Below are 21,630 nucleotides of genomic sequence, written 5' to 3'. Positions count from 1 at the left end.
TGAGAGCTGTGTGTAAGGATGAGAGTTGTGGCTGGCTTGTGTATGCTTCTAATAATACTAAGAACAATTGCTGGCAGATCAAGACATTCATGGATGACCACACTTGTGCAAGAGAGACCAAAAACAGACTAGCTAATAGGAAGTGGCTAGCCTACAAATTGGTGAAGAAGCTAAGAAAATATTCGAATCTGAGACACTCCGAGACTGCACAATATTTTAAGACTAAATGTGATCTGGAACTAAACAAGTCTTCACTGACTAGGGCCTTAGGAGATGTTAGATCTGTTGTGTACGGTGATGCAGCTGCCCAATATGGCATGGTGAGGGATTATGGGCTGACACTGCTGAAGAGCAATCCAGGATCCACTGTCACAGTTGGGGTTATACCTCAACCAAACCCTGATGATGATCCAATTTTTGAGAAGATGTATGTTTGTTTGGAGGGATGTAAAAAAGGATTTCTGGCTGGTTGCAGACCCCTCATAGGCTTGGATGGAGCTTTTCTGAAGATCCAGCATGGTGGTCAGATATTGTCTGCTATTAGTCAAGATGCAAACAACCATATATATGTTATTGCCTATGCAATTGTCCCTGTTGAGAACACTGAAAACTGGAGATGGTTCTTGGAATTACTTCATCAAGACCTGGGGGATTATAAGAAGAACAAGTTGTGTTTATCTCAGATATGCAGAAGGTATGCAATATTTATTGGTTGTGACTTAAAATGATGTTTATATACTGGGCTGCTGATTATATATGCTGAATTAATCTATTGTGACTTAAAATGATGTTTATACACTGGTTGTGACTTAATAGTTCTTACTTATAACAAGTCACTGGTTGTTACTTATTAGTTACCTATTGGGTGTGTTTCAATATGATGTTTATATACTGGGCTGCTGTCTATATATGCTGAATTAATCTATTGTGACTTATTTATACACTGGTTGTGACTTAATAGTTCTAAGTTATTTAGTGTCAATCTATCTATTATTACTTATTAGTTACCTATATGATGTTTATACACTGGGTTGCTGTCTATATATGCAGAATTAATCCTGGACTGATTACATGCTGCATAATGTTCTGTCAATCTATTATTACTTATTTATCCTGTTCTGCATAATGTTCTGTAACAGCTTCTAATTTACCAAATTTTTAAGCCATCTTCATCTTCTATTTTTTCATCATCAACTGAATGTCTTGTTCTATCATCACATGGCATGACATCTTCCAAAACTTTATCAACCCACAAAAACAATCCACATCATTTCTTACCCACAGTCTGCACATCCAAAAAAAATTCAATCAGCAAAATTTATATCCATAAATACAGCAATCAACAACAATAATACTTACATTGTAGTTTGGGCAACTCAAGAACGGTCTTCTTGGATTAGAATCCGTCCCTGACCACCGCAGCACCGGTCTCGACCCGCAGGCACACCATTCTGGCAAACGAGCTTCTCTGTTTCTGTTCATTCTCCTCATGATGCTTCCAAATGATCGTGGGTTGTTCGAGCTCCCAACTGCATTGCTCGTGCTTGCCATAACCGTCGGGTTTCAAAGAGGGAGAAGACAAGAACATAGCACCGACGAGAAGAGAATAGAGTGAGCAATGTGGCCTTCAAATTTGGGGATTAGAGTTTTAACTTCACCTGAGGGACCAAATTGATGCGGGAGAGTTTACTCTGCCACATCAGCTAGCCGTTGTAAGTCCCACGTGTCACGAACGCTGCCAGCTAAGTTTTCTGGTTGCGCCAGGTGTCCAGAAATTGCCAGAAGGACAACTTTGAGTCCCGGAGTGCAAGTTCGGGAATGACTCTGAAAAACTTTTAAATTTAGGGACTACTATAAGACTCAAGTGTAACTTCAGAGACTACATTGAGACTTATCTCATATATATTAATATCTCTCAAGTTACAACATAATTTTTCTTTATATGATACTATAAACAAGAAAAGTTATAACTCAATAATAACAATTTAATTTTCATAAATCGTTAATATAAAAAAGGTTATTACACCGATAACAAACGGTGTATATATTGTCACTTTAAAAAAAAAATCATTTAACTTTTAAATGTATTATTTAAAAATTATTTAAACACAAAAATTTATACACCGTTAACAAATTAAAATTAAATTCTAATAATAAATAATTAAAAAATTACGCTCGCTTCGGTACAATTATGAGTAATACTCCAAATTAATCTCAAAAAATTTTTAGTAGAATACTTTAATTTTTATAAATTTTAATTTTAAATTAATTTTTAAATTTTTATTTTATTAGATAAATCAGATTTCATATTAAAAATTAATATAAAAATTTTAAAAATTCTTAAAAACGGTTACGTTTTTAATTAAATCACGAGAGAAATGATAATTGTTTCTTTTTTGCTAAAAGTCAATTGAATATTAATATGTAAAATAAAATAAAAGATTAAGGAGGGTTTTGGTGATTATTGAAAGGATTATTGAGCTTATAAATTATAATAGTTATTTGGTGTTTCATCCTGTTGTATACTATTTTTCTTCACTGAGTGACCCAATCATTATTCTTGTTCTGCACATGGAGTGAAATAAAAAACCTGATTAGACTCAAAAGAGAAAGAAGAAGAGCGAAGAAGAAAAAAATGGGGTGTGGGAACATGTTCTTCACAATTCTAGTGACATTCTCAGTGGCACTGATCACATACAACATCCTAATCTCAGCAAATGCGCCATTGAAGCAAGACTTTCCAGGACCTTCTACAAGACTCCCTTCAATCTCCGTTGACCCGCTGATTAAGATGCCACTTCACAGATCAACACATTCCAATTCCAACAAGCGACTCTTCCACACTGCAGTAACTGCTTCGGATTCTGTGTATAACACGTGGCAGTGCAGAGTGATGTATTACTGGTTCAAGAAGTTGAGGGATCAGGGAGGACCTGAATCCGCCATGGGAGGCTTCACCAGGATTCTTCATTCTGGAAAGCCTGATCAGTTCATGGATGAGATCCCTACCTTCGTGGCTCAGCCTTTGCCAGCTGGCGTGGATCAGGTTCAGGTTTTTCCCTTTTTTTGGTTTAGTTTTAATTTTTTGGGGTTTTGAATTGTGTTTCTCTTATGAAAAGGAAATTGGTGTTGGGTGCTTTGGTTTTCTGGGAAAAACTGATGCTTTACATTTAGAATTCATGACATTATTGTGAGTGAGGATTTGAATTCTGAAGATTTTAAGTTGGTTATTAGGAGGAAAGAGTGTACACAAATGTTAATGCTATGATTTGGTTTTCATTCCTTCCTCCTATGAAGTGTGTGTGTTTGTTCTGTTACAAGTTACTATTAGGTTCTGTCCATTATGTTGTGTTATTATAGAATTAGATAACTAGGAAATGTGTGCTTCAATTTGTGAATAATTTGTATAAATGTTATGCCTTGCGCTTGTTCTTGAAGTATGGTATTTTAAGTGCTATGCCTTGCACTTTTTCTTTGGGTAAAATGCTTTGGATTTCATTCGTCCTGGTTACTATCTGATTTCAAAAAGAAAGTAAAGAAAATTGTAAATGCATATACTATTTTTCTTTTAAGGTATTTAAAAGTTATTGTAAAAAAATTAAGAATAAGTGATTGTAAATGTTCCTAAAGCGTTTTTCAAATGTTCTCCGAGAGCAAATACATGCTCCAAGAAGCAAGAGCATGCAAGTATGTCTCATAGTAAATGGAGGTTTGTTCTTGGAAATGTAGCCAATTTAGTTCCTGAATATGATTATGAACTTCTAGTACCTGCTTAACAATGTGCGATAATTCGAGGACTAAATTATAAGCAATGTTAATTTTCAGTGACCAAAGTTGTTTTATGTAATCTTACTTGACTCTTTTCTATGGCAGGGTTACATTGTCCTTAACAGGCCAGGGGCATTTGTGCAATGGCTACAGCAAGCAGATATCAAAGAAGAGTATGGGATTATTTTCAACTTCAAATTCTAAGTGCTATACTTTGATCATTATTTTGTTAAAAGAATTTTGGGTTTTGACTTTTGTTAGTGTCATTTGTGTTGCATATTTTCAGTTACATATTGATGTCAGAGCCAGATCATATAATTGTCAAGCCTATACCAAACTTAGCTAGAGATGGTCTTGGAGCTGCATTCCCTTTCTTTTATATTGAGCCAAAGAAGTATGAGAAGGTGCTAAGGAAGTACTTCCCTGAGGAGAAAGGACCAATAACCAATATAGACCCAATTGGCAATTCACCTGTTATTGTTGCCAAGGTATCTTTCAATTTGTTTCCGTCCAAAACTAAGTGTCTTCTAGGTTGTGTTTGATAAGTATATAGAGATAGATGACAGAGATAAGACAGAAATGTGTTGAGATAAGAGAGAAAAGTTGTGTTGAATACAATTTTTATTTTCTTTTTAAGTTTTGGTAAAAAGACACATATTCTTGGATGAAAGTAGTAGTATTTATGGAATAGTCTCTTGATTTTGGGCCACCCTTTAACTATATATGTAACGTATGTCAGGAATCCCTGAAGAAGATTGCTCCCACTTGGATGAATGTTTCCCTGGCAATGAAGAAGGATCCTGAAACAGATAAAGCTTTTGGATGGGTGCTTGAAATGTAATAATTGTCCTTCTCTACACTCATTATGCTTTCCAAATCTTTCTCCAACTAGGCTTGTAATGTTTTTTACATCACTGATACAGGTATGCTTATGCCGTTTCATCTGCACTTCATGGTGTTGGTAACATTCTACACAAGGAATTCATGATTCAGGTTCAACTTTTTTTTTTTAATGGATTTTCCCCTGTCATGAATTAATAAGGTTCCTCTGGTAATAATACCTAATATAATTATGATTTATGTGTGTGTGTATACATATATATGAAAAGTGCTTTTTGTTAAAAGAGCTGATTTTTTTGTCAAAAAAAGATTGAAATAAATGCATGCAAAAATGCCCATCGAGAAACACAAGTTCCATGCCATAACTCATAAGAATATAGTACATTAAGTAGTTTTCCTGCTTTATACTTATTCATCATTTATGTTTGGCAGCCTCCATGGGACAAAAAAATTGGGAATACATACATAATTCACTACACTTATGGATGTGACTATAATATGAAGGTACTGTGCTGAAAATTGAGCTCGAACACACCTTTCTTATGTCTATTGAAGTTAGAAAGGTAGATCTTTTTTCACTCAGAATAACATGTATATATTCAGGGTGAGCTGACGTATGGAAAGATTGGAGAGTGGAGATTTGACAAAAGATCTTATGATCATGTTGCTCCCCCCAAAAACTTGACATTGCCACCACCTGGTGTTCCCGAAAGTGTGGTACGTTTCCTCTCCCTTTGTAATTTTGATCATAAATTATTTAGAATAGAAAATAAGTTATTTTGGGGGAATTTACGCACACTATAAGATGGTCCAACGTATTAAAATTAGAAGAAACTGGAATTAAAATCACGTAATCAATGAACTAGTTATCTTTAGACAATTATTTAATTGCGCTTATGGTTTCAGTTAATAAGCTTAGGGTTTAGTGTTTTAACTTTTAAGAGCATTAGAGCTGAGGGCCTCCATTTTTTATGTTATATGCTTTGGTGTTTAATTGGACTTTCAACCTCCTAAACTACACCCCAAGAAATTTTCTTCATGAATAAATATGTTTAAGAACAAACCATTTGGAGGACCATGAACAATTCAGTTATCATTACTGTACAGGTGACCCTTGTCAAAATGGTAAATGAAGCCACAGCAAATATTCCGAACTGGTGGTCATAGAAGCCTCTCTGAAGGTGGTTCACAACTTGCCTATGCCAAATATGGGCAACGTACACATCACTCATAACTGTTGTGTAGTTTATACATAGCTGCTGTGTAATTTACATGTTTCGAAATACTAATTTAAGCCCGCTGTACCTTGAGATGTCATTAATCCTTGTGGACTTCTGGGGAAAAGGACATGTTAGTAAAAAAGAAAAATCTGTAACAAGGACCACGGATCTGATTCTCTAATGCCATGGGAACCTAGCATGGGTGCAAAGCTTGGGCACATACGTATGTGACTGCTAATGACATGCAATGGTTGTCATAAAATGGTTTCTTTAATTTCTTAACATTGCGATTGAAACTACTCTATCCTTTCAACCTTGAAAAAGAGAATATTTCTCCCCCAACCTTTCTCCCAGTACTAGCAATCCACAAACAAGTGACAATTTCAAGAGTCATAATTAAATACATTCTCACGAATCATACATGTTATCAACAATCGCTATAATCAGTTAAGATAGCGCCTGCAATTTTTGGAATTGCAATAACATGGAATCTTCTTTCCTTCATCTTCGTTGTTAAAGTGGTAATCATATGTTATTTCTTCACCAGGATATATGTCCCTCTCTGCAAAAAAGACAACCTTCAAAAACCAAAAGGCACATGGTTAAAACTCTACACTGTGTAACAAAATGAAACTCTTATAATATAAAAACCCTTTAAACATTGTAAATTAAAAATGACTAGCTGCAGATATTCTTAATTTCTTATACATTAAATGTATGTATTATATACATGCAAGTATTTATCTACTGTCAACCCAGCCAACGAAGGTCCAATATTATATCTTAAAATCATTTCTAAATAATACATTTTAATAAGACATATGCCGTATGCCGTATGCCTAAAGATACAACATAATAACCTTGTCATAATCATGTCCATCAACAATTAGTTTGTGCCGCCTCTATGTATCTTGGAGTATTTTATTTTAACTCTAAATTTAACGTGGAGTGAGTGGAAGATTACCTTCTTCTCATGCCTTATAGTAACCACTTTCGCCACGCAATTCGGCTGGCCATGTAAAGAAAAACATTAGTTACAATGCACAATTGTTGCAAGTAAAAAAAAGACGGATAAGATTTGTTATAACAATCACATTGATAATGGTCACAGTTCTTAGTTATCTCAAGCAAAAAGATAAATGAAATAAGTGTTCATAGAGAAGGGTAAGAAGGCCCGGATCTCCAGCTTGTTCATTCACATGAATTTTTGGGTATAACACCCAAGACATCAAAACTTGAGAGCCTGACCCAAAACTACTTTATAACTAATATCTAATGAACAAAACAGAAACTAAAAAAAAGAAGTCAAGTCAGTTTTTCAAAGGTAATACCAAGCACGAGTGATTAACAAAACGGGCTATGCCCCCTTTCTTTGTGGCATCAATAATATGTTCTTTGTCAATCCTGAAGAAGTAGCAAGCACCCTTGTACTGAAGTTTTCTTTCAGATTGATATTCAATCTCTCTCTTATCAGCTACCCGTGACCCCACAATTTCGCCAACATACTCAACAACCTATCCAAGCATCAGAAACATCATATATGCAACCACAGTAAAGAGAAAATATGAAAACTAAAGGCTAGCATCAAACCATTTCACCACGGGAAATGAATCGAGAAGTGTAAAGACCAAGGGCATGAATTCCAGATTTGTAAACAACAAGGTGTTTCCAGCCCTTTGCTAGCTTGTACCGAGCATATTCCTTCTGCATATACGAGTTAGATATTCAAGACAATAGGCTGAATTTTACCCAAAAAATAAGTATGGCAACTAGGTATGTAAATATATCTTTCCACTTAAAATTGCTTGTTTCTGAAAAGCTGAAGTCCCTGTCTAGGTCAAGTAAAAAGTCCATAATTAGCACAAGGTTGAGAAAACTATATAAAACTGATCTTCTTGACATAAACAAGGTGTCTTATACAAGCCACATAGATCAAAGGAAGGATAATCCAAAACATCAATCAACAAACAACTGACTGGTAAATATAATTTTAGTTCAGTTATTTCAAAACCAATTAGTAAACGTAATATCCACACAAAAATTGCGGGCTATAGATATAACTTGAACATACCCGACAATCATGCTCAATATCTGATGCGTGTTTAGGGAGTCTTTGTGGACACGATTTCTGCCCATTAATGTGAATCCAAGCATTTAACTGTTCTTCAGGAACAAGGCATCCACTTCCTCCCTTTCCCTTTAAGGCACTGTAACAATATCTATGGAAACCATCCCGTTTACAGCCCTTGTAACCCTAAAATGCTCCAAAGACATCAAATCACAAGAAACATATCAAACAACACTCAGATAACCATTCACTTAAACTAATTGTTAATCCGAAAATGTCAGGAAAGGAAGAAAATACCTCTGTCCTGGCACAGGTGAATTCCCTTTCTTCTAAGCTATCTATATCATCAACAGGATCATACTTGGACTGATATCTAGGGTCAACAGCATGAAGCATACATCTTCCATAAAATCCAACGTTCTCGTCATCATCGCCTTCAGTCTCACATTGCAACAGGTTCTGCAAAAAAAAAAAAAAAAAAAAAAAAAAAAAAATTGAAAACAATGCTAGAGGGCATCTGATTGATCCACAACAGAAGTTGAAATTTAGCAAGATCAACAGAATGGAAACCAGAACCACCAGCCAGCCTGAGTTAAAAGCAAAGGAAAGGAAGAGGAAATAATTTGGCTTTGGTAAGTGTTTTTGCTAACAAGTTTCCTATTTTCTAATTATATGATAGTTTAGTGAATAACTTTCCTTAACTTCTCTCTTATTCATTTTGATATTTTGCAGTTTCTCGTAAATTCTCCAATTATTTAAGTAAAGGTATGTTGGAAATAAAAAATGTGACCAAAGTGGTAGTTACAATTATATATAAGTAAAGATATAAAATACAAATAAAATAACCTTTTCATACTGGTATGACGATTTCCTAATGGACTATTTTATACAAATGTCTATTTTTTATTAGAATAAATTATTGCAACAAATACTAAAAGAAGAAATCTTTTAACCACAAAAAAATTTAGTAATACGATGAAAATATATTTTATTGAAATTAGTAACTTTTTATGTCAATATTTGTAAGCAATCAGACCTTTTAGAATTTCACGGAGACAAGAAGCATAACAAAGCAAAATTCAATTGTTCAATTGGGATTTGAAGCAGCGTCACTTAGTAAGTGTCTATGCTACTAGTTTTATAGTCTTTGGTTTTTAGGGTTTTTTTTTTTGTGTGGGGGGGGGGGGGGGGGGGGGGGCCGGGGATGAAGCTCTGCCACTGTCAGAAAGGACAGATCTTTCAGGCGGATGGTACTCATTTTGTACTAGGCCAATATGACTAAATATCACAAATGCTTCAATTATTAGGATAGTAATAATTGCCACATAAGATGGAACTTTCTTAAAAGATAAAATCGATAAATAGAAGCATTTTTCAATTGAAGCTACCATATCAAAGCCAGAAAATTGTATGATGCAAACACCAACATATCTAACAAAAAATACCTTTTGATGAGCACACCAAGGATGAAACTTGACCAAACAATTGACAATCCTGCACTCTATACAAGAACCACCCCAGCGGTTGCAGATGGAACAAACCTGGAAAAGGTGACAATAGTCAACATTTGGGGAGTGTCACCTTGAATTTACATGTATCTTTTAACCAGAATTTATAACTGATAAAACAATTTCCTTTATACAGACCATAACATCACACTGAAAGGATTTGATGTCCAGTGTTAACCCCTTAAAGGATTACGATTTTCTAGCAGATACTAAGTCCATTCATTAGACCAAATACTCAACCAAGGCTTACTATATGCTTCCGAGTCCTGAATATAAAAATCAAAGAAACTTGGTCCAAATATGATTAGAACAAACAAATGCAACACAATTTGACTTCATGAAAGCATAGAAGAGAGATGCTTAACTTTATTCAACACCGGCTGAACTCAATCAAATGCAACAAAGAAAAATAATATAGAACTCCAATGTAATTATCCATTTTAAGAAAAAAGGACGCAAGTCCGTATTTCATTTCATCAGGTAATCATTGTAGGACCCATATATAAATATAGAACTTAAAACAGTAGCAATAATCCAATAGAAGCTATGCATAGTACCATATACAGACACTGCTATCATAGGAATAACAATGTCAGTATATCGAATATGCTGGACAGATTTGAGAATGTATTCAACATATAGAACGCCCAATAGACAATAGCATCTAGATGACAGTATATGTAAAGAACAATAATGTCAAGTTCTTCTGGTTTGTTTTGGCTCCTGTATAGGTGCAACTCTTATCTCTATATTGTATTATTCTTCTCTCTATGTTAACGAAATTATTTTGTCAAAAAATATATATTCTAGAGGTTGATGGATTGACATAAAAATTGATATAAAATGCAACCAAGTATTTCGGTTAGGAACTCACCACATCTTCTCTGGGAACTGCAACACCAGATACATCAAAAGCACTCATTGTATTAACATTCGGGCATCTTGTTCCAGGAGTCCAAAGCCCACAAACCATATGAATCCACTGCTTTACAGATGTATCATGAACTCCTGCTGTAATGCTGTTATGAACCTTTAAAATATTGTAAGGAACATTTTGCATTTGATTTGTTGACATCTCAACTTTCAACTGGTCTGATCTTGAGATCTCAACATTCCCAGACTTCAAACCACATGTTTGGTCAAATTTTAGTTCAGATTTTGTGGAATCAAATACATCTGTTTCCTTCTCAAAAAGTTCAGGTGTAGTACTATGCTTAGACATGCCACCTTTTTCAATACTCCACGCTTTTAAGAGGCTTTTCACCATTGTGCGATTCTGTGTTGCTCGAGTCATGGCTCCACCTCCATAACCACACAGGACACAAGCCTTGATGTTTGACCCGCAACATGCCAAAAGAAGAAAAGTAGTTTAAATTAAGCTCAAGTTGGGTAAGGCATATTGGAAAGTTTGTATCTCAAACTGCAAAATTGATAATAGCTAAGTAGAAGCAGTAATTAATTCCCAAAGGCAATAAATGATCAAGAGATGATTGAAATTATGGCATTTGGAGAGAGCCTATCAATGAGTCAAAATGACATTATGCGAAATTTCAAAGCAAAGATCATGAGCAACAGTACCAAAGATCAATACAGAAAAAAAAAAAAGGAAAAATGAAAAAGCTTATTCAACCAAAATATGAATAAACATACAATATCTTTTGAGTTTGTTCGGCATGGTCTACAACACCAACGGCCTTTTTTAGGTAATGTGGAGATTCCATAGCAAGCCTGATGAACCTGAAATAAAACAAAATGCAGACAGCATTAGACTTGTCTCATACAATATATATGAACAATTAAAATGATAAACCTTATTCGAAACATTTACATACTCTAATTAGACAGCGACTACACTCCAACAAACAGTTAATGTCATCATTGCTTGAGTTTTGGCACACAGAGCAGAATGCGTCTGAATTTTGGATGGAGATTCCCATGCATTCTTGAACAAAGCTGCAAGTGCATATGTACCATAAGAAAAATATGCACCCCTAGAGAAACCATGAGCACTTAAATGGACCTAGTAGGTTAGTACTAAATAAGCAACAGAACTTCAAATCTGCTCACTTTCTGCTTTTGGTGTTACACCAACCATGCTCCTTATCTTCACCATACTCCACCACAATATCCTTCACTTTGGTTTCTGCCATTCATTTCAAAACCATTGTAAGACGGAACTACTTAGAAAAATAATCCATCACACATAGATAGTAACTATAACAGAACAGACCAAGGCATCAAAAGCGTTAAACCATCAAAAGCATTCTTTAATAAAAAGAAAATCAGATTCACCTTTAGCAGTCAGTTCATTAATACTGCGTACTTTCCTAATTTCCTTGTTCTTCAGCTTCAATGGAGCTATGTTTACAATACTATTACCATGTATAGCTTTGGATTCTCTCTTTCCTTTGAAAATAACAAGTGACGTGTTGCCCCTCTCCAAACCGGGTTGACCACAGCAGTGTTCATTACTTCCAAAGCTCAATCTCTTCAATTTCTTTTTCGAAGTTAATCTAGGTACCTTACATCTTTTGGCACTTTTAAGAACCTTACTGAGAGAAACAAATTTTGGAATTTTTGGCAATTCTCCAGCCAATTGTTCACTGCATATTTCACCATATTCTCCACATACTATTGGCCTTGTGATTCTATTGGCATTTGTCCCCCTGGTAAACATTGACTCAACCTTGCCAATTTCAGTTTCCTCCAAATCTGGATCTTGCATTTGAAAATGCCCAACACAATCAGAAGGGAAATCTGCTCTTTGTTTCTTTCTTCTAGGAACGTCATGTAAGCTACGAAACTCGTCATCTGAACTTGATTCCGACACATAACTATCTTCTTTGTCACTATGACGTGCACTCAGAAAATGGTTACCTGGAAATTTGGGTGACAAAGCAGTGTGTTTATGCTTGGCATTAGCAGATGATTTTCGCTGGGTTGATGGAAAGTACATTTGCCTTTCATCGTTCTTGTTATGCAATAAGAAAGGTGAAGGCAATGAGGCATCTAAATTCTTCAGCCTATTTCTCCTTTTCTTTTTTCCTTTTAAGTCCTTGACATTTTGAGATTGATTGGCTTTAAAATGACCAGAAAGTATATGACTTTGGTCCTGGCTTTTTTTCCTTGTCATAGAATCTAACAGCTTAAGCTCATCAAGGAGACTACGACATGGTTTATCTTGATCATTTATGACTCTCAAATGACCTTTGTTCAAGTAACTCTCACATGTGGAGCCTAGAAACTCAGAACTTCTTTCACTTTCAACTGCATCAGGTGACCAACCTTTATTGATTACTGAGCCCTCATCAAGTACAAGATTGTTGGAATCAGTAGCGTCCCCACCATCAATAATGCAAGAATCAATCTTATTGAACTCCATGGAAGCTTGAGTGACCATAGGTGCACAAGACCCGGTCGAGACATTAGACTTTTCTTGCACTTTCAACAGGTCTTCCATATTAAAATTCCTTTTGAAGCGTTTAGCAGAAGTATTTACACTTTGAACATCATCTTGTCCTTCCGCTGCTATTGGATCTAAAGATTTTGCATCACAATCTGCTTTCCATAGCTTACTTGGTACACCTCTCCATTGATGAGTACTTTCATCCTTTGAAATTATCTTCAAAGGAGTTTCACCACTAGATTTTGCAAATTGTTTAAAATTATAAGTTGATCCATTTCCCAAAAAAAAATTGGTTCTAGAACGGTTTTGCCCTGCAGCAAAAGTGTATCTTCCCAAATTCGTATCCACTGGTTTCTCAGTGAAATTGTTGGATGCACTTGATCTCTGAAACAGTGTATTGTCATTGTTTATTCCAAGGCTGAAATATAAAATTGAGGAAGAGAAAAAGTAATTAGTTATGGAACTAAGAATTTTGATCATAAAATATAGAATAAATAATTTCTGCATCAGAAAATCAAGTGACAAGCATCATTGCAGAAACTGTAGCATCCAATTTCTTAGGTAAGAGAAAACCTGAAGCTTCATTACTCATTATTTCTTGAAATATAATTAAATGTTCAAACACATTCACTCATCCAACCTTTACCAGATGATTTCACCTGTAAAACTCTACATGTTTGGAAACATAATTTTTCATTCACTTTCTGTGACACGCTTAAAATAAACTTTTTCTAGAGACGTTGGAAACCAACATATACATGCTTTGGGATTGAGACAACTAATAAATATGCTTGAAAAAAGGAACTTCAAGTAAAACAAGACTGTAGTAGTTTCATCTAAAGTGTCAAGTAATAGGTAAAAAAACAACACTACAATTAAGACAACAAAACATAAAAATGTATCCAAAGTAAAGAATACAAAGTACACATGTCCTCTGGAAATAGAGATATCAGACAGTATCAATATCAAAGTATTTTCCCACAATGTGAAGTTGGCAACATGAATCAAACATCATTGCATCCCATTATAAATAATTTGACACTCTACTAAAGGCCATATAGCGTGTTGCTTAGGGAGAGAATCCAGTGCAGCCAGTATAAACACAATCAATATACACACCCATAAACTTTCAACAAAGTTTACATCAGTTCTCAACTATCAAATACAACCCATTTTCTTTTATCTAACTAACACAGGCTAAGTTTTTGGATACAGAACAAATGAGTGGATAAAAAATGACACCAGCCATCATGAACAGGTCCTCCCAAGACAGATGATACCACAATAACTAAAACTCCCATGGTTTTCTAACTTTGTCCCACTATTTTTGACAAAAAAAAAATATGTACATTAACTTTGAACTCAAAAACTAGGTCTCTGTTCAGTTCTAAGAGGCCACAAACATGCAACTACCATTTTAATAATTATACCTTGATTATGTCAATGGCTGATGTTCCTTCCTAACAGTCATGTACTCCTTTTCTTTTGTCCCTCCCAAAATTCTCACATGTTTGATTCACTAGGTTTAAAAATATTTGCAACTAGGTAACAGTTTTAGAGGGTATAATAGCCACCAATAACCCTGACCCTGAAGGCCTGAACTTGAAAAAAAAACTTAATAAAGGAAAACCAATACCTACAGATGCCTTAGAAATAAGCTGAACTGAATATGCTGCATGATTCTAATGGCAACAAGTCACAAAAGTTATCCCAAAGCAAAATGCAAGTAATATTATCCTTATAACGTAAGCTGATAATGGTCGCAATCACCTCAACGATTGGCCTTCATTTTGAAGATTGTAGGCCTGTTTACATTGCGATTTCTTTTCTTTAGAATGTAAAGGTAATTGTGTCAAGCCAGAGAAACAGTATCTATTCAAACCTGTATGAAAGATAACCACTATTGAGCATGCACATAGTACAAAGAATAAAGTTCCAGAATCCTTGCAAAATCAAAACAGTTAAAAGGGGAGATCAGATAGCCATTGTGCATGCCTGTGAGTGAAGCCAGCTTCTCTAAATCATCAATGGTATCAGGACTCCCACAAGGACCTCTTTTTTGTGGCAATTTAAATGTAGCGCCAAAAGAGAACTGTTCAGATGTCAAAGCCTCATATACGTCGGGCTGAACTTCTGAAGTGTTGCTGGATCTCTTGTGCTTTTGATTCATTTTATGAAAATGCAATGCATGTCGTTGCTTAGATAACTCCAGTATCTGTGTCACTGCAAGCAACCTCATATTTTCATCAAGCAAAGGTCTGTCCAAGTTAATGCCCTGTTGCTGTGGTGAAGTAGTAGTCTGATTTGATGTAGAATTTGGTACAAGAAAGGGAAAGCCCTTCAGAATTCCTTCTAATGGAATTGTCGTCCCTGAGGTGAAATGATTCTTTTGTCCAACAGAAGACACATTTTTAGAATCACAGAGAAAATTTACACCACCAGATGTATTGAACGGCAACCTTGATTCATTATATGACTCGTATATCTTTCCTTTAACAGTTGAAACACAACTACCATTGCCACCAACAGCTCCTCTGATGGAACTTGGATATTTCACTAGATTACTAATTCCAAATCCAGAGTTTAATTTAGCACAAGGATCTTTAGCAAAGTTAACACCTTTATCATTGTCCAAACCTTTAATAGATCCCACTGCTGAACAATCCAATTGCCTTCCCGTGTGACCATTATTTTTCCAGGGAACATTAATAGGAGCAAACTGCATGCCATTAAATTCATAATGTTTCTTGGATATGTCAGGTCCACTATCATTCATCAAAATTTCACTAGCTTTTGTCTTTCCCTCTGGCTGAAGATTTAACTGTGGAAGTGGTGAAAACAACAAACTGTTGGCTGCACTGTCAGGTTTTGATCTAGCTGCACCACCAAAAGCATTGCTAACACCAGGCATATAGTTCTTGATTTTAGGCTGAGGTTGATCAACCATTTTGAAGGAACCATAACCATGGCAAAAATTATTCTGCAATTTCCCCTCACTGCTATGCACTGCATCCAATTAACAAAATCCATTCTTATGAGTTTTTATTCAAAATGACAAGCGACATAAGTAAACACTGAATAACATCAATAAACAGTTGAATAAATAGCACTATAGCATTATCAACAATCAGCTAAGGTAAACATTAATTTAACGTACTATTAATCATTGGCTTTGCAAGATGCAAATTTGGAGGGCTGACAAGGGCATTAAACAATGGATGTCCTATAAATGATGGAACTGGATTTCCTTTCTGAGGTGGTTGTCCAAGCCTCAGCTCAATATTAGACGATGCTGCATCTTTGCCTATAAGCACATCTTTTTCATTATTGTTTTTTATGCATTCATGATCTATTGGAAGGCTTGTTGGAATTTGTGAAGGAGAGTGGGCAACTGAAAAATTGTCATTTTGTTTAAGGGAATCAAGGAAAGGTGGTACAGGTTGACAACCATCATCCCCTTGAATTCCAACAATGTTTGTTGTTGTACATGTTCCAACAAAACCTTTGAGCGGAATTTTGCCACTTTCCTGGATTGTATTTGGTTGTTCTTTGGGAAATACACCACTAAGTAAACTGGGGTCTGTGCTGGTGGCCTTTGGAAATGGAACATAATCACAAGGCTTTGCAGACCTTAATCTGACTGCAGATGAACTCAATATTTGAGATAAATCACTCTTTGACATACTGGATGAAGATGAATTGGATCTCATCAGACTTCCTGTTGTTGATAATACTTCTGGCCAGTCCCATTCACTCTCATTGCCCAGAGACCTAATCTAAAGCACCATAAAAGTATCACCATCCAAAGTTCTTGTTGCTTCGAAGTTCAAATACATGCAAATAAGAAATACAACTCTCAAGGCCAATAGTAAAGGTAGGACGCCAAAGAAGATTATACAATATATCGCAAGAGCAAATACACAAGTCAATAACATTTTTCTCTCCCTATAAGCTAGCTAGACCTCATAAATAAATGTCACTGTCAAAGGCAACAACATGTATGGCAATGCCCTGATGAATGAACTAATAATAATAACTTCATAGTTAATACGCTTGTAAAATGAGAATATTTGGAATGTCCGAAGTTAGGTTGGTTGTTTGTGGTTGCTACCCTCCAAGACAATGTACATGGCAGATATTCTCAGTAAGAGTAACCAAAGTCAAAAACTGCAGTGCAGGGACAAATAATTTTAAGATGAATTGTCAGAATATCCCCCAAAAACAGAAAACAAAAAAAAAAATTCAAATTCTTCATCTTTAGAAGCCGATAAAGAGTATCTCTGGAGAAAAGTCAGCTTTTAGCTATTTCATTTATATAAAAAATAGAAGTCATAAAAATCACTATTTTTTTTTTCTTCAAAATTTAAAGCAAACACGCTCTTAGAACATTATATTTGCAGCTTCACATTATTCATTGATAATCTTGCTCTTTTACAACTTGTATTATGATGCTTTGTCAAATTGTAACTAAATGCATGCAAGGAAGCGTCAGCTGACGAGCTGCCACAGCAAAGCACAGAGAGCAGCAACCTGAGCCACGTCGATCTGTTTCAACACTGATTTCTACCAAAACCATGTAGTTTATCCCCAATTCCAGTCAGTTTTCAGTAGTCAGGTTTTCAAGCCACAAACAAACCAAGCAGGCGATCAGCTCAACTGTCTTCTAGCCAAACAGAACAATATAGAATGGTTCTCAAAAGCATGGCCAAGACCACAGTTTACCATACCATCAGAGGAAGGCAAAAGTAAGATAGATGTTAATGCTCACCAAGTTTATTCTACATGATATTAAGTTCAGGATGTAAGGTAAAAAAGATATATGCTTCAAGCTAGTGAATAAAATTTTATGGAACAAAACATACAGCATTCACTTTTGTAAAAAAAAAATAAAGCAAAATGAAAGAGAGAAGAGAGATATGCAAAGTGAAAGGAAATAGCAGTAAAAAAGATGCATCAAATCAGGAGGCTACTGAAGCGACTGTTGTGAATAAGGGATATACAATTAGTTCTTTTGCATCATAGTAAAACGAAATTCAAGAAAGGAAGGAAGGGGGAACGACGAAAAAAGGGGGAAATAAAAACGTAAAACTATTATTTACTCATTTTCAGTCATTTAATATATGCAAAATATTCAAAACTGAAAAATCAAAACCAGCAAAGAAAGGACTGTTTTACTGAGAACCGAAAACTTATCCAACATTAATAAGCAAAAGATAGAGCAGGCCATATAAAAACTCTGCATAATGCCTCATCAACCATTAAATTGTATAACATCACCTTACCCCAAACTCTAATAGGTATAAATTCTTCCATTGTGCAATGGTCTCACCATTTTCCATATGAACAGCATCCCCTGGGTTGATGCCATATAACCCTGCATGCTGCAAAATTGGATCAAATGAACAAATTAAGTATAAAATTTGCATGATAGGAAACTAAGTTAACTCTTCAAGGAGGCCAATTGGCGAGGCTAATTTTAAACAAAATAGTGTAGCATATGCGGTAAAAGTATTTACCTACCTCACAAAACTTAAGAACTGACATGTGGCAAGAGTGGCATAAGCAAACAATACCAAGAAGCCCTGTATTGCTGAGAAGAAGATATCCACCTTTTAAGATAATATAAATACAAATGTGAGTTGTCAATATATGTATAATGGATATCCCTTAACCAATATGGAAAATATGTAACTCTAGTGCTCACTTTTTTCCATGCAGAACACACGAGGGCATCCACTCATTAAAAGAGAATTAAGGTTGGAAGAGCATTGTTCTGGAACCATATTTGGCGTAGTTTGATTATCTGTAGCACAAACATTTAGACTGGATGCAGGGTTTGTACTACACCATTGGCTCCTAGAAGAAAAAGGTTCCCTTGCCTTTTTGCCACCAGGGACTGTGGACTGTGCAGCAGTATTATTACTCTGAATATCATGAAATACAGAATGAACACTATCCCTCAGACCAACCATTGCCCTGGAAGAACTATCAAGAACCGTATCTTGCCTGCTTCGCAGGTTATGACTATTTAAATTTTCAATAAAGATTCCACCACTAGATGTTGGGAAGGTTCCACTATCACTACAATCAACAACAAAGTTCCCACTTGCAGCAGTACAACTACCAGATGGGGTACAAAGTTTCTGATCAGACAACTCTTTGAAATCATACTGCAACAGGGATGGAGGGCCATAAAGGAGAGCCACAAATGAGTTTCCAGCATCACCATGGTCAGCTGAATAACTGCAGCTGGGGTAAACAGAGTCTTGCATCTCTCCCACAAATTATCTTAAACAATGAGTAACTCCTCAGTAGGTACGTTGGCCTGCATTCAACTCCATCTATATTAACAAGCAGGGGGGAACGAATACTAACATAAAACATTGACTTTTGCATTCACTCTAAAACCATTCTTCGGAGACACAGCAACACAAGGTTCTAGAATATGAAATGATATATCAAAAAAGCAGAAATCATACGTCTGAAGTCACAGTTAATTGATAATCCCCAATATTTACCCCTATAATTTTATAATGACCAATATGAACCCAAGACTTTTGTGAATGTAGACATTAACCCATGTATTAAGTTTCCATTCATTTTTAACGGAAATTTAGTACATTTCACCCCAAACTAAGATTGTGATCCCTCTAGTCCTTGAACCCCCCCCCCCCCCCAAAAAAAAAAAAAAATCACCACCACCAAAAAACAAGTGCAACCCAGACAACAAACAATTTTTCATGTTAACCATTTTGTTAAGGTAAAACTTAACAAAATAGTTAAGTAATCAAATCGCAAATTTAAAAAGGATTAAGCGTTTGATTGTCATGCTTCAGTAAAATCTGAAGCTAAAGTACAGATGACCTATAATTCAGTGATAAAATGGATATTTCTCTAAAATAATTATCATGATGCTAATAAGAGTCTTTGAAGCTACTATTTTCTTATTACTAGCTGAATACTACTATACTAAACAACAGTCTCCACACAAGAAGCATATTAATATCATTATGCCACGGATGCGTATTCAAAGCACTCAAAACTCCGATAGATAACATGCACGAATGCATTTCCGCTGTATATCACACTCCTTAAGTCTTTTTAATAGCATTAATAATAAGAATAACAGTAATAAGAAATAACCATAAATGATTGATTCAAAGAAAACAAAACGTCGGAAGAAAGTTCCAATTACTTGCATTAAACTTCCTTTGCATTGAACCATGCAGCCATGCACTGCATGAACAACAATGCAGACTGAAAAAACCACCGACAAAATGCATTCCACATAAAGAAGATCCATGAAACAAACATTCGCACCGGAACACACAGATAGCAAAAGGCAAACCAAAAAGGGAAAAAAAGATGGAAGCAAAATTAAAAATCTGAAAAGAAAGAAAGCATGATCGAGTAATAGATCGTTGTTACCGTCAAAGATGTGGATGGCTGAAACGGAGCTCAAAACCCTAACATTAATCCAAGAGAGGAAGGAAAAAGAAAAGATAACAAGAAAGGGGGGAAGTCACCGAAGAAAAAGATTAAGCGAAAAATGGCAGCGATGAGAGTTGGAAACGAAACCACTGGGTGAAACAGTGAAGAGAGAGAAATCGAAGAAACGGAGTGTGGAGACTGCAAAAACTTTTTAAAAGGAGGGAAGAGAGAGTTGCAGAGCAGAGAGAGGAGTGAGGAGCAGCACAGCACCTGAGAGTACAGTATTCATGGGATGGGTAGTAAAGTTATTGCATGCTTACTCACTTTATCCACCACCTTCGTGATGTTGTAGCGCTAATATAATAAGTTTTCAATTCCGCTATATTTCATTATTTTGTTATTCACTTGCCATGAGGTAGTCAATTAAAACTAAGGGTAAAGTATTAAATTGGTCTTTATGTTTGGGCGTAATTCTGTTTTGATTCTTAAGGTTTAAAGTGTTCTATTTGAATCCAAAAAAGTTTTATTTAGCATCAATTTAGTTCCACTGTGAAGTCAAAGTTAAATAATTAACGAAATGTCCTACATAATAACAGTACAAGAACAAAATCAATAATTTGGAGAACAAGTACAAGCTCCAGAGGTACAAAATCAATCGTTAATGCATCAATATATTTATTTATCATTCTCTTTAGTTCTATAGAAAATATTTTATTTATTTATAAAAAAAATAAGAGTAATTACCCAAATCAGTCCCCGAGGATTTTAGAATCAGACATTTTAGTCCCCAAGAAAAATTAATACACAGATCAGTCCCCAAAGTTTTACTCCGGCAGACAAATCAATCCCCAATTTATTTTCCGGCAGAGTAATTACCCATATCAGTCCCCAAAGATTTTAAAAACGGACATTTTAGTCCCCAAAAAAAACTAATGTACAAATCAATCCCCAACGTTTCTCTCTGTTAGACATAATAGTCCTCCCTCCAAAAATAAAATAAAATAAAATAATTATTATTATTAATTGCACAATAATATTGTACTATATTTTTTGTATTTTTTAGACAAAAATAATGATAAATTTATTCATTAAATTCTTATATATATATAATGAATAAATTTATCATTATTTTTATCTAGAAAATACAAAAAATTATGGTATAATATTATTATGTATTAATAATAATAATAATAAATAAAATTATTAGAGATTATTTTATAAAAAAATCAAGGTTAAAATTATTTGATATTTTTGTATTTAATATAATCAAAAGATGTACTATTTTAAAAAATATGTTTGTATTAAAAAAATATATATTTAATATAAATTCAAATTAAAATATTTTGTTTTAATACATATTTTTTAATATAAACATATATAATTTTTTTT

General features: G+C 34.9%; 2 protein-coding genes across 4 annotated transcripts; one reads left to right on the top strand and one right to left on the bottom strand.

Annotated features, from left to right (window-relative positions):
• Positions 1-2,476: 2,476 nt before the first annotated feature.
• On the top strand, positions 2,477-6,110 carry LOC107605386 (Hyp O-arabinosyltransferase-like protein). Of its 2 annotated transcripts, none has more exons than XM_016307264.3 (8): positions 2,477-3,046; positions 3,874-3,941; positions 4,055-4,256; positions 4,508-4,605; positions 4,692-4,761; positions 5,041-5,112; positions 5,212-5,325; positions 5,716-6,110. In XM_016307264.3, the coding sequence occupies exons 1-8, from the start codon at positions 2,636-2,638 to the stop codon at positions 5,773-5,775; spliced, it is 1,095 nt and encodes a 364-aa protein (XP_016162750.1). In that variant the 5' UTR covers positions 2,477-2,635; the 3' UTR covers positions 5,776-6,110. The 2 variants fall into 2 exon arrangements, with proteins under 2 accessions (XP_016162750.1, XP_016162749.1); XM_016307263.3 differs by having other exon boundaries at positions 2,477-3,052.
• LOC107605381 (uncharacterized) lies at positions 6,057-20,576 on the bottom strand. Of its 2 annotated transcripts, none has more exons than XM_016307255.3 (19): positions 20,239-20,576; positions 18,515-19,135; positions 18,331-18,419; positions 18,093-18,191; positions 15,968-16,586; positions 14,806-15,816; positions 14,581-14,692; positions 11,697-13,228; positions 11,472-11,547; positions 11,237-11,357; positions 11,055-11,141; positions 10,279-10,731; positions 9,342-9,437; positions 8,194-8,355; positions 7,900-8,082; positions 7,419-7,532; positions 7,160-7,342; positions 6,793-6,837; positions 6,057-6,406 (listed from the first exon to the last, which is right to left on the bottom strand). In XM_016307255.3, exons 2-19 carry the CDS (start codon positions 19,080-19,082, stop codon positions 6,272-6,274), a joined length of 5,685 nt encoding a protein of 1,894 aa, XP_016162741.1. In that variant the 5' UTR covers positions 19,083-19,135; positions 20,239-20,576; the 3' UTR covers positions 6,057-6,271. The 2 variants fall into 2 exon arrangements, with proteins under 2 accessions (XP_016162741.1, XP_016162742.1); XM_016307256.3 differs by having other exon boundaries at positions 15,968-16,627; positions 20,239-20,575.
• Positions 20,577-21,630: the final 1,054 nt, after the last annotated feature.

This window comes from Arachis ipaensis, chromosome B6, assembly GCF_059453495.1.
Source record: "Arachis ipaensis isolate K30076 ecotype BB chromosome B6, ASM5945349v1, whole genome shotgun sequence".
NCBI lineage: Eukaryota > Viridiplantae > Streptophyta > Magnoliopsida > Fabales > Fabaceae > Arachis > Arachis ipaensis.
The sequence above is the reverse complement of the archived record's forward strand: the minus strand, read 5'-3'. Positions and strand labels throughout refer to the sequence as shown.